The 13,329-nt window shown below is 44.8% G+C and overlaps 1 protein-coding gene across 1 annotated transcript; it reads left to right on the top strand.

The window, feature by feature from the left end:
* The first annotated feature begins 345 nt into the window (after positions 1–345).
* On the top strand, positions 346–13,036 carry myh7ba (myosin, heavy chain 7B, cardiac muscle, beta a). Its single transcript, XM_086196713.1, has 39 exons — positions 346–371; positions 621–783; positions 1,223–1,326; positions 1,405–1,548; positions 1,671–1,827; positions 1,919–1,946; positions 2,215–2,311; positions 2,987–3,079; positions 3,193–3,256; positions 3,340–3,438; positions 4,017–4,120; positions 4,211–4,349; positions 4,434–4,552; positions 4,767–4,851; positions 4,952–5,019; positions 5,314–5,401; positions 5,476–5,593; positions 5,672–5,795; positions 5,918–6,054; positions 7,334–7,589; positions 7,697–7,939; positions 8,060–8,236; positions 8,364–8,509; positions 8,587–8,677; positions 8,749–9,138; positions 9,228–9,354; positions 9,426–9,544; positions 9,650–9,846; positions 9,929–10,112; positions 10,260–10,425; positions 10,517–10,641; positions 10,718–10,833; positions 10,931–11,123; positions 11,205–11,408; positions 11,508–11,633; positions 11,918–12,088; positions 12,175–12,279; positions 12,365–12,460; positions 12,851–13,036. The coding sequence occupies exons 2-39, from the start codon at positions 687–689 to the stop codon at positions 13,004–13,006; spliced, it is 5,253 nt and encodes a 1,750-aa protein (XP_086052839.1). The 5' UTR covers positions 346–371; positions 621–686; the 3' UTR covers positions 13,007–13,036.
* Positions 13,037–13,329: the final 293 nt, after the last annotated feature.

Below are 13,329 nucleotides of genomic sequence, written 5' to 3'. Positions count from 1 at the left end.
GGAGGAACTGATGCATCTCCTTCAAACACCTTTGGGGTGAAAAATCCCCCCCCCCCCCCTACAGGGATGCTCCCTGCACAACTCTCTCCCACTCCCCTCATTCGCAGTGTGTACAGTGCATGAAATAACTGGGATACAAAAATAGCCGGCTTGGGTTTAGCGCAATGACAAAAACGTAGCTTTCCTTTTGTGTCAATTGAGACAGCCGCTCCGCACCAATGGGCGTCGGAGGAGGTGGCATATGCTAATGAGGGACAAATGTCCACTGACCGTGACCTTGAGGTTCTCGGTATAAAGAAGGGCCGTCTCTCCAGGCTGTTATTTCTTTGCGCTCGTCCGGAGGTCAGTGGACAACTTGTTGCCTTTGTTTGGTAGGTGGATCATTGTGTTTTTGAAGCGCTCTTTTCTTACAGAATCTTAATTTCAACACAATATGTAATAATAGCGACAATAACACGCTTAATCTTCGCTGACATTGTGAGTTTAGTCGTTGTTTTTGGTTAATAGTTATGGAAATAGTGGAGTTGCGCCTTTTACGCGCAGTTTTCTCGTGGTCTCGAGTTGTTTTTTTGGAGGCGTAAGTTAGTAAAATGAACACAATTTTGTTGTTTGTCAACAAGGGAACTTCCACAACTTGTCTGTCTCACTGGTGTCCGGTTTTGGAGGACCGGCCAGGAGTTGCCACCATGTCGCGCTTTGACATGAAGGAGTTTGGAGACGCTGCACCGTTTTTACGCAAGTCTGACCTGGAGCTGCTGTCGGCACAAACTGTCGCCTTCGATGGTACGCCTTCCATTCTTTTTATCACCAAAAAGGGACACTGACATACAAATTACATGAATATGAATATGAGTTGTTGTTTTGATTTTTGATTTTTGTTTGCTCTCTTTAACATGGCGCAGACTCTGCTGCATGCAAGAACTTGTTGGTGCAGTTCCCTCTTGAAAATCCTAAAATAAATTTACCAGTTATATTATATTTTTCAGCCTAATACTGTCCAAACTGCAACTCAGTAATACAGAAAAAAATCAAAAACTACATTCCTAAAAGTCAAATTGTATTCAAGTACTATTGCTGTGTTAACATGGTGTAATAATGATCCCTGTTTCTGTTTCTACGTCATGCGAGTGACTTGAGTGTTGTTAGATTTGTGATGATTTACTGTATTCTGTTGATTGTGTATGTTGGAATGTTTTCCGCTCACACTAAGCTGTGCTATCAGGTAAGAAGCGAGCCTGGATCCCGGATGAAAAAGAGGCTTACATTGAGATCGAGATCAAGGAGCTCAGCGGTGACAAAGTCATTGTCGAGACTAAAGATGGGAAGGTAAGTGACTTTCATCCTCATAAAATACCCAACAATCCCATGATACCCTGCTCATGTGTGCCCATGTTGGCTCTACAGATGCTGACAGTGAAGGACTGTGACATCCAGCAGATGAATCCTCCAAAGTACGACCTGATAGAAGACATGGCCATGTTGACACATCTCAACGAGGCCTCTGTCCTCTTCAACCTGCGCAGGCGCTACTCTGCCTGGATGATCTATGTGAGTACCTGATATGGATGTCACCTCTCCCATGTCCCCATGTTTGGAGTTGGATCCTGCAAAATGGCACATGTCGATTTAGGATGATGTATCGCAGTGAGTGTTGTTTTGCATGTTCTCAGACCTACTCGGGTCTCTTCTGTGTGACGGTTAACCCATACAAATGGCTGCCAGTCTACACCGCCCCTGTGGTCGCTGCCTACAAAGGCAAACGCCGCTCTGAGGCACCGCCACACATCTACTCCATTGCAGACAATGCCTACAATGATATGCTGCGAAGTGAGTCGTCGTCTCTCAGTAAAATGGCATAATGCTCCGACACAAATGCCAAATAGAAACACAATTAAATGCGTCATTTTCTCTTCATCAGATCGGGAGAACCAGTCCATGCTCATCACGTAAGTATTGAATATACGTGTTACACAGCTTGTAACTTTAGGGGCTGTAATGATATGTGTAGAATGAACTCTTTACACACAGTCCATTTTAAGACATTTTTCCTCCAAAGATTTTGTCTTTGACTAAAATCACTTCCTCCCTTTTTTCTTTTTCTGGCTCTCTTGTAACATGCAGTGTAATTATTTGGATTTGCTCCATCTTTACTAGTTCTGTGCCCTTAATTTTGCCTGTTGTATCTACAACTTGTTATTTTTCACACTCCTATAGCGGAGAATCCGGTGCTGGCAAAACTGTCAACACGAAACGTGTCATTCAGTATTTTGCCATTGTGGCAGCTCTTGGGGAAACACCTGCTAAGAAAGCAGTAAGGCCAACATGGCAACCTGTATTTTTCTTTCTCACCTCCCTTTTTCAAACTTTTTGCTGCATTTTATTTTCTTCATTTTTTTTGTTGCTGTTGTTTTTGTCCCAGGAATCCTTCAGTGTATCCCCTTTAAATCCATACATTACCATACATTTTCTTTTCTGTTCCAGTGGTGAATGTGAGAACTGATTACATTCATGTCTTTACCCTCATGTGTTGTGTAGCACCCTCCAGACGCTCTGCAGTGCTTTCTTGTTGATTTTTGAATCACTTTTCCTTCCCCCTTTCCATGTCATTTCTTTTTGTTTTTGACTCCAAATTTTCTATGATCTTTTTCTTTGATTTTTTGACTTTCCTTTGTGGTTTGATGCTCATTTTTCTCCCCTGCGTTCACCACACTTCATCATATAAAACAAGGTAGCCATTGATTTTACCATCGCTTTAACAACCAGTTTCTAATTTTCCAATTGGTCATGATGTTCCCCTTTTGTGAAAGCATTGTGCAGTCGTGCTTGAGACGATGTCACTCTCACTGAAGTCTCACCTTTTCCTTTCACAGCAAGGACCCGCTACTAAAACAGGGGTGAGTTACAGCTGCGCAAAATCACTGCAGCTTTGAATTGAACTTATAAAATAATGCGATGGGGCATTTTTCTAATATAATGTTCCTCTTAGGGGACTCTGGAGGATCAGATCATTGAGGCAAACCCGGCCATGGAGGCATTTGGTAATGCCAAAACACTAAGGAATGACAACTCATCCCGTTTTGTGAGTACCTCCAATCTAGCATACTACATATGATGTCAAAGGGTCAGGACATTTTTGATGTTAGTCGATAATTTCTCAAGCATTTGATTGAAATCCTCTTCTTTTTCTCTCAGGGAAAGTTCATCAGGATCCACTTTGGCCCCACAGGCAAACTGGCTTCAGCTGATATTGATATATGTGAGTTGTTAATCACTAATTTAACTCTAAAGATTTATTTGCTTGTTCCATTGGAGCAAGTAATTCTACTCACTGTCTTACAGATCTTCTGGAGAAATCCCGGGTGATTTTTCAACAGCCGGGTGAGCGGAGCTACCACATCTACTACCAGATCATGTCACAGAAGAAACCGGAACTGTTGGGTGGGTGATTCTGGCTGCTTTATATATTTGAATATAGTTTCAAGTCAAGCCAATGTATTCAGGGTTGACCAAAATATAATAAAATGATAATTGTGATAATACATAGAAAATTTGCAATTGACAATAATGACAGGGATGCATAACAGCATGTCAAGGACTCACTCAACATTCCGTGGTCGGGGATGAGAGAACAAATCTCCTACATTTTTTGCACAACCACAGAGAAAAAAGTGGCCTCCGTTTCACTTGAAATAACCAGTAGCTTATTAGAAGGCCTTGGTAGTCAAGAGGGCCAGTGGCGATGATAAAGGCTGCTGAGGTGTTCTGGGGCCTGCCCTTTCTTTCTATAGACATAATTCCACTTTTGAACTCAACTCAAAGTGGAATAATATGGCACAACTGTTTTAGTTAATATGCATGCAGCTGCATTCTGCAGCAGTTGGAAGACATGAAGGGATGGACTGACTGAAAGCAAAATGAGGTGTGAGGTGCAGTGACCAATGCACAAAGAAATAAAAGCAGGGATTCTTGTCATTAACTTAATAATTAGTAAAGAACTCGAACCATCTCTGTTGCAGACATGCTGCTGGTGTCGTCCAACCCATATGACTACCACTTCTGCTCCCAGGGTGTGACCACCGTGGAGAACATGGATGATGGACAGGAGCTGATGGCCACTGATGTAAGAGCTTTTCTCCTCTCAGCTTCATTGGAGTACAAGAATGTTGAGTTAATAAAATAGAGAGGTGACCTCTCTTTGGCTTCTCCTCAGCACGCCATGGATATCCTCGGCTTCCTGCCCGAGGAGAAGTACGGCTGCTATAAAATAGTCGGAGCTATCATGCACTTTGGCAACATGAAATTCAAGCAGAAGCAGCGCGAGGAGCAGGCGGAGACTGATGGCACTGAAAGTAAGAACGCATTATGGAAAAAAAATCAGCTCAAAAGATTTAGAACAGGGTTGTGATTCACTCTTTTTCCTGATTGGTCATCAGGTGCGGACAAGGCCTCCTACTTGATGGGAGTCAGCTCAGCTGATCTCATCAAGGGCCTCCTCCACCCGAGGGTGAAGGTGGGGAACGAGTATGTGGTGAAGGGGCAGAATGTTGAACAGGTGAGGAGGAGGCACAAGGTGTTTACTGTCATGAATGAGATGAGTGATTCTGTTCCAGTCACAGCAGGGGCGTGATAATTCACTGGTCTCTGCATCTTACTGATAAAACACAACTGAAATATAGATGTTGCCTGTATTTAGTCTTTTTAGGTTGAGTACTCAGCCGATGATGGCTTCTTAATCCTCAATCATCAACTAACTTGCCAACTAACTGAATGAGACGGTGGTAGCGTGTTTCCAGAAGTCTGCCAACAAGCTGCTAGCATCTCTGTACGAGAACTACGTGGGCTCAGACTCAGGTACGACTATATATATATATATATATATATATATATATATATATATATATATATATATATGGATATGGACAAAGTAATCACTTTGTTTGTCACTGCACAGCTTCTACTGGAGGCAAAGAGAAGAGGAAGAAAGCTGCTTCGTTCCAGACTGTCTCTCAGGTTCACAAGGTGAGACTACAATGTCGCACTATGAATTATATTGTTGTGTTTTATATTTGCGGAACTGCAGACATCATTGGACGGCTGGGAGGGAGGCAGTTAAGACTTGCAGTGATGTTTAGGGCAATGATCACATGAACATCACTTTAAGTCTGTGCTGGCTCCTCTTTCTCTCTGACAACACTTGGAACACCAGGAGCACTGCCAGTTGCAATACGTTGTATGGAAATAAGAGAAATAATAATACTATGTTTGTTGATCTATTTGACTCATTAACTCTGCAATGTTTCTGCTTTTCTTCAGGAAAATCTGAACAAGCTGATGACCAACCTTCGCAGCACTCAACCCCACTTTGTTCGCTGCATCATCCCAAATGAGACAAAGACTCCAGGTAGCCTACGGGACGAATGTCATTGTGAGGAGCAAAAATTGGTTGGACTCACATTTGAATCCTGCTCTCTGCAGGGATCATGGATTCATTCCTGGTGCTGCACCAGCTGCGCTGCAATGGTGTCCTGGAAGGCATCAGGATCTGCAGGAAGGGCTTTCCCAATCGCATCCTGTACGCTGAGTTCAAACAGCGGTAAGATATCAAAGACATACTTTTCATTAACTTTACTTTTTGGTTATTCCACCTAAAATCCTCTTCACATTCATCCAGTTATCGTATCCTGAACCCACATGCCATTCCAGATGATAAGTTTGTGGATAGCAGGAAAGCTGCGGAAAAGCTGCTGTCTTCTCTGGATATCGACCACAACCAGTATAGATTTGGACATACAAAGGTAAGAGAAAGCAGCTCCTGTGTCACGGAGACTAACAGTGAACAAATCTATTTTAGGATATACTGTCATGTTCTTTAAGGGCTGCTTAATTTTATTTGGTCTCGACTCTTGCTTCCATGTAGGTGTTCTTCAAGGCCGGACTTCTGGGTCACCTCGAGGAGCTGAGGGATGAGCGTTTGGCCAAAGTTCTGACGCTTCTGCAGGCTTCGGCACGAGGCAAGATCATGAGGATGGAGCTGCTGAAGATGATGGAAAGGAGGTAAAATCCTTTATTCGGGAAAACTGATTGATCAGGAGATGCCCTGTCTGATTAGTACAAGAAGGTCTGTCAGCTCTTTCAAGCAGTAGAAGACATGGAGAAAAAAAAAGAGATGTCCCACACCAGTTGCTTCAGCGAACAGGTTCAATAGCAATACAATCATTTGTGAGTCTTTCAGCTTGTGACACATTATACCTTAGTGTTCACTCCCTTGCTCCGATATGTGTGGCATGCAAGGGCAGTGTTATCGGCGTGTGTAAGGCGTGTGCTTGCCCTTGTATGGTAACCAGGCATGTGTGTGGCCCTCATTTTAATAAGGGCCCCATCTCACACACACACACACACACACACACACACACACACACACAAACGTACATACTCCTACAGGTCATTGGCCATTCTCTCCATCCGCTCTCTCTAAATTAAACAATGCTGACAGTGTCCTGAGAGCCAGGTGGTGACATGTGTCAAGTGGCAGCTGCTTAGACCCTCCCTAAAAATACAACCCCCAGCCCCCGCCTCAGAGGCCCGATGGACCCAGGCCCCTTTTGTCCATGGCGCCTGTACTTCTAAGTGAGTACATTGATGGGATATGTGGTGGGTGACAGAGGATTAAAGCCTGCCATTGGACAGAGGGCTTTGGTTTCTAAAAAAACATAGACACTCACCTTTGAGTGGCACCCGGCATGGAGTCATGTCAAAAATGTTATCAGCTCCCCCCTCCTCCTCGTCCAGGCGCCTCCTGCTCCGGTGTGTGTGCACGCTCACTTAAATTCACCCTCTAAACACTGACAGGAAGTCCTTGACCAATCAGTTCTGGGTCCATATTTAGGACTGTGAGAAGCCGTCCTAGTGAAACTAAATCAATCTGCTGACCCAGTTTGGCCACGGTCATGAAACATCAAAAGCAGCATTTGGTGTATGATTTCATATCACATCCCTCAGTTATGATTAGATGTAAGAGAGCAGATACTTACAGGATTAGCGACAAAAATCAAGGACAAATTACTCAATAAACAACTGACAAACTCTGGAATCATAATAATATCATTAGTCTGAACTTTATTTTTGTTGGGATAATAATCACAGGATTCGATTTTATATTGTTCACAGCACCACTGTAAAAGTGGACATTGTTACATAAAATTTCGTACTTTTTCATACAATTCTACTGTATGTGTTGATTTGGTAAAGCCTGAATTTGTAACTTTCAAGCTCAAACAAGAACATTTATTTGTAACTTTTCTTCCATTTGAATCCTCCTTTCCTCCTTTTTTAGGGAAGCTCTTATGATTATCCAGTGGAACATCCGGGCCTTCAACACTGTTAAGCACTGGCCCTGGATGAAGCTGTTCTTCAAAATTAAGCCACTTCTGAGGAGCGCCACAACAGAGAAAGAGCTAGCCGCCCTGAAGGAGGAGATGGCCAAGCTGAAGGAGGCTCTGGAGAAATCTGAGATCAAGCGCAAGGAGCTTGAGGAGCGCCAGGTCAGCCTGATCCAAGAGAAGAATGACCTCTCGCTTCAGCTGCAGGCAGTGAGTGTGATTTAATTTTGATATACCCACTCATTCAAAGTTTGACACCAAATTTCATGAAAATTTGAAGTATTCTTTCCCTTTTTTTCTTATTGTGCTTCACATAGGAGCAGGACAACCTGGCCGACGCAGAGGACCGCTGTGACCTACTCATCAAAACTAAGATCCAGCTGGAGGCCAAAGTGAAAGAAATCACAGAAAGGCTGGAGGATGAGGAGGAGATGAATGCTAACGTGCTCGCCAAGAAGCGTAAGCTTGAAGACGAGTGCGCCGAGCTGAAGAAAGATATTGATGATCTGGAGATCACCTTAGCCAAAGTGGAAAAGGAGAAACATGCTATTGAGAACAAGGTGAGGAGACCTACAGAGGACACTCAGAGGCTGCACAAAGCTCCACAGCATTTCACGGTACATGGCTGAGGTGTGACCCCTTTCCTAATTATCACCCTACTTCCTCTTGCTTTCCTGCAGGTGAAAAATATAATTGAAGAAATGGCAGCTTTGGATGAAACCATCCTGAAGCTGACCAAGGAGAAGAAGGCACTCCAGGAGGCTCACCAGCAGACTCTGGATGACCTGCAGGCAGAGGAGGACAAAGTCAACACTCTGACCAAAGCCAAGGCCAAGCTGGAACAACAAGTTGATGATGTGAGCTTGTTTTTTCCACATACACACAACTACATTGTTGTACAATTTGGTTCATTTGGTGGATAAGTAAATGTATTATAAAGAGTAGAATATAGAGGAAAATGAATCTATTCCCTCTGTAAATTAGCTGGAAGGCTCTCTGGAACAAGAGAAGAAGCTGCGGATGGACCTGGAACGCTCCAAACGTAAGCTGGAGGGAGATTTAAAACTCTCTTTGGAATCTGTCATGGACCTGGAAAATGACAAGCAGCAACTTGAAGAGAGGCTGAAAAAGTAAGACAGATTGATCATGATCTTTTCCTCAAAGCTATTAAGCAGTAATAATTACCACAAGTGTATTTCTCTACCAGGAAAGACTTTGAAATGAATGAAATGAGCACAAAGATTGAAGATGAGCAAACACTGGTCATCCAGCTCCAGAAAAAGATCAAAGAGTTACAGGTGGGAGTCGTCTCATAGTTCAAGGCTGATAAAGAAACATATTTGTTACAATAATCATTGCATTGCCTCAGGCTCGGACAGAGGAGCTGGAGGAGGAGCTTGAGGCTGACAGGTCATGTAGGGCAAAAGTGGAGAAGCAGCGTGGTGATGTGGCTCGTGAGCTGGAGGAACTGAGTGACCGCTTGGAGGAGGCTGGTGGGGCAACTTCAGCCCAGATCGAGATCAATAAGAAGAGAGAGACTGATTTCCTGAAGCTGCGACGAGACCTGGAGGAAGCCATGCTGCACCATGAGGCCACCACAGCAGCCTTGAGGAAGAAGCACGCTGACAGTGTGGCAGAGCTGAGCGAGCAGATTGACAGCCTGCAGCGAGTCAAGCAGAAGCTGGAGAAAGAGAGGAACGAGGCCAAGATGGAGGCCGACGATCTGGCTTCCACTGTGGAACAACTCTCCAAGGGCAAGGTAGATTAAAAAAAGAACAAATGTACTGAGGGATTTAAAATAGCATCAAACCAAAGCAGATCAATGTCAAGAGAATTTCTGGTCTACAGGCCAATTCAGAGAAGATGTGTCGTCTGTATGAAGATCAGATGAACGAGGCTAAAGCCAAGGCCGAGGAGCTCCAGAGGCAGCTCAATGAAACCAGCACCCAGAGGGCCCGTGCTCAGGCTGAGAGTGGTAAGGAACATCCCAATAATGTCAACAACAGATTTCATAGACTTTTAGGTAACATACTGCACCCCATATAGCCGAGGTGGGCAGGAAGCTAGAAGAGAGGGAAGCCCTGGTGTCCCAGCTCCAGCGTACCAAGAACTCCTTCAGCCAGAATGTAGAGGAACTCAAGAAACAGCTGGAAGAGGAGAATAAGGTCAGGTCCTTACTGTTGCAAATATTTGACACCAGAGCTAGCAGCTACCTCTGTGGAGCTTCAGTTGAACTAACCCCTCTCAAACATCATCACTGCTTTCTGCAGGCGAAGAGTGCCCTGGCCCATGCACTGCAGTCATCCCGACATGACTGCGACCTCTTGCGAGAGCAGTACGATGAAGAGCAGGAGGCCAAGGCTGAGCTGCAGAGAGCTCTGTCCAAAGCCAATGCTGAGGTGGCGCAGTGGAGGACCAAGTATGAAACTGACGCCATCCAGAGGACTGAGGAGCTGGAAGAAGCAAAGTGAGCGAGATTTATGTAACAGAGGTAGCTGGTATTGAAGGACCCTTTGAAGGCATTCACTTAATGTGTGCTTGTTTACCAGGAAGAAGTTGGTGACACGTCTGCAGGAGGCTGAGGAGACAGTGGAAGCCTCCAATGCCAAGTGCTCTTCTCTGGAGAAGACCAAGCACCGGCTCCAAACAGAGATTGAAGATGTGGTCATTGACCTGGAACGTGCCAACGCTGCAGCTGCTGTCCTGGACAAGAAGCAGCGCAATTTTGACAAGGTACTGATAAATTAGTTATGGATTTCCTGAGACCAACCACTACAGTTGGTTCCCCAGTAAGTCACGTAAATATTATTTAAGTCATACATATTAGGACTTAGAACTGATGGTTGTAGCTTCACTATAGCTCTGTCTTGTGACATCCAGGTGCTGGCTGAGTGGAGACAGAAGTATGAGGAATGCCAAGCAGAGCTGGAGGCCTCTCAAAAAGAGTCCCGAGGCCTGAGCACAGAGCTCTTCAAACTGAAGAACTCCTATGAGGAGGCCTTGGATCACCTGGAGACAATTAAGAGGGAGAACAAGAACCTCCAAGGTACAATTTGTGTCATTCAGCTCACACTGTTTGAAGGTTGCACTGTGACAACATTCTGTTGTCATGCTTGTGTGTCTCTACCTTACTTCAGAGGAGATCGCCGACCTGTCAGATCAAATCAGTCAGGGAGCGAAGACCATCCACGAGCTTGAGAAAATGAAGAAGGGTCTGGACATGGAGAAAAGTGAGATCCAAGCTGCACTGGAGGAAGCTGAGGTTAGCTGAGTTCTCTCCTTTTGATTGATATTCCTGAGTGTGTTGTCAGGGCTCAAAGGGTTTGTGTGTGTTTCAGGGCACTCTTGAGCACGAAGAGAGCAAAACTCTCAGGATCCAGCTGGAGCTCAACCAGATCAAGGCTGAAGTTGACAGGAAACTGGCAGAGAAGGATGAAGAACTAGACAATCTCCGGTAGGTTTAATTCTGCAGCAGCTCTAGGATTCTATCCCACCATCATCATGCACTACAGTTACGTAGACCCTCTCAATCCCTGTTCATCTTGTTTCAGACGTAACCATCAGAGAACAATAGAGTCTATGCAGGCCACCTTGGATGCTGAGGCCAAGTCTCGCAATGAGGCAGTGCGTCTGAAGAAGAAGATGGAAGGTGACCTGAATGAGATGGAGGTGCAGCTAAGCCATGCTAGCAGGCAGGCTGCTGAGTCTCAGAAGCTCCTGAGAAACCTGCAGCTTCAGCTCAAGGTGAGTCAGATTCATTCACTGTTGCTCCATTAATATTCTATGAATGGTCAAGGCAATGATAAAAGTTGTTTGTGTCTCCAGGATGTTCAAATGGAGCTGGATGAGGCAATTCACCAGAACGAGGAGCTGAGGGAGCAGGCAGCGGTGACAGAGCGCCGCAACAACCTGCTGGCTGCTGAGGTGGAGGAGCTCAGGACTCTTCTGGAGCAGAATGACCGAGCACGCAAGCTAGCTGAGCACGAGCTGCTGGAGTCCACTGAGAGAGTCAACCTGTTGCACTCACAGGTAAGAGAATTCTGTAGTAGAAGACAAAAAGGCTTTGTGGTTGTTGGCTAAAAGTATTTTTCACCACCAGGAAAAATGGTTTACCCTCTTTTGCCCCAGAATACAGGGTTGATCAACCAGAAGAAGAAACTCGAGAGTGATCTTTCCATGCTGTCGAACGAGGTGGACGATGCTGTGCAGGAGTGCCGCAATGCAGAAGAGAAGGCCAAGAAGGCCATCACTGACGTGAGCTATGCACTGCTTATGTATCGTTACAAAGACAACACTTTAGAGTCAAATAAATCAGATGTGTAGCTTATAATACCAAAAAAATGATTAAGCAGTGTTGTTGTTTATCTTCACAAGAGCAAAGGTCACAAAAATCAAGATGACATCGGCATTATTCCGATCAATTCATTGAAATTAAATCACAGCAGACTCTGAGTTGGATGTGGCAGTCTTTCAGACATGGTTCCTGGAGACAGCAAAAAAACTTAATGTCCTTTCATTTATTTCATGTGTACTTGTAGGCAGCCATGATGGCAGAGGAGCTGAAGAAGGAGCAGGACACCAGCGCCCATCTGGAGAGGATGAAGAAGAACATGGAGCAGACCATAAAAGATCTGCAGATGCGTCTGGACGAGGCCGAGCAGATCGCCCTCAAGGGCGGCAAGAAGCAGGTCCAGAAGCTAGAGGCCAGGGTGAGTGCTGAGACCAGTTCCACTAAATGTTTGTGTAATCACCATCCCCCTGTTAACCATCATGCATCTGCTCACCTGACTATCAGGTCAAAGAACTAGAGAATGAGCTGGAATCTGAGCAAAAGAAGAGCCAAGAATATCAGAAGGGACTGCGTAAATATGAGAGAAGAGTCAAAGAGCTCTCCTACCAGGTAAACAGTTACTTGTTCATAAAAGTGTGTCAGGACAGAAATTCAATAAAAGCTTGGAGCGCTCACTTCAGTTTATCTTGTGTAGTCTGAGGAGGACAAGAAGAGCCTCGTCCGTCTACAGGATCTCATCGACAAGCTGCAGGCCAAAGTGAAGAGTTACAAGAGACAAGCTGAGGAAGCGGTGAGTTACACTCCGACACTGTGTAGTCCAGATGGATCAGACTTTCTCTTTCAGCACAATGAATTGGATCAGAACAGAACACAAGAATCCCTTTTCAGCACACCAGCAGGACTGGCGATGAAGTGTGTTACTTTTATGAAAGATAACAGTTTTTACCTTCACATTACCAGCACAGATTTGTGATGAGAGAGAGGACTGAACAGTCTCAAATGGCTTTGAGTGATGCGTTTTGGGCTGCATTGCTTTTATTTCATACATGAAAATAAAATATGACTCATCCCTGGAGGCCCTGAGGAATATTACAGGAGCTACTTATCCTTATCATGAATTCATGAGTTTAAACATTCCACGGAAGTTCCATCGAAGTCACAGTCTCTTCATCCTCTGTAGGAGGAGCAAGCCAACACCAACCTAGCTAAGTATCGGAAGCTCCAGCATGAGCTGGACGATGCAGAGGAGAGGGCTGATGTGGCCGAGTCTCAAGTCAACAAGCTGCGTGTCCGTACTCGTGATCAAGGCGGCAAGGTTTGTCAACTCCATTCATGATGATGCAGCAGAATTTGGTAACAAGAATGATCTTAGGAGACTAGATCACCTCTCGTCTAGCCTTTTCTCGTGATTTTGTGTTGTCACGAGTTACTCCGCCTCTGTGAATGTTGCCAATAAAGCTGTCTGGTTTGTGTATTCCAGCTTGCTGAGTGAGGCTGAACACTGTGGTTGAACTGAGTCAGTCAGCTGCAAAAGCTGTGCACAACTGTGTGGAAGCTCCCAAATAAAGACATTTAAAACATTAAAAGTGAAGGTTTCTTTTTTTTCAGCTCAAACGTGATACAGAAATCCCACAAGGACAAGGAAGAGTTTATTATCTC

The sequence above is a fragment of the Aulostomus chinensis genome, chromosome 3 (genome assembly GCF_037954235.1).
Source record: "Aulostomus chinensis isolate RoL2024-O1b breed Wild chromosome 3, RoL_Achi_v1.0, whole genome shotgun sequence".
Classification (NCBI taxonomy): Eukaryota; Metazoa; Chordata; class Actinopteri; order Syngnathiformes; family Aulostomidae; genus Aulostomus; species Aulostomus chinensis.
This window is presented reverse-complemented; position numbering and strand designations above follow the sequence as displayed.

Coding starts and splice junctions, on each gene's coding strand:
- myh7ba (XM_086196713.1), top strand. CDS start 687: ATGTCGCGCTTTGACATGAAGGAGTTTGGAGACGCTGCACCGTTTTTA. Junction 5,796..5,917: donor ATAGATTTGGACATACAAAG/GTAAGAGAAAGC, acceptor GCTTCCATGTAG/GTGTTCTTCAAGGCCGGACT. Junction 7,590..7,696: donor TCTCGCTTCAGCTGCAGGCA/GTGAGTGTGATT, acceptor TGCTTCACATAG/GAGCAGGACAACCTGGCCGA.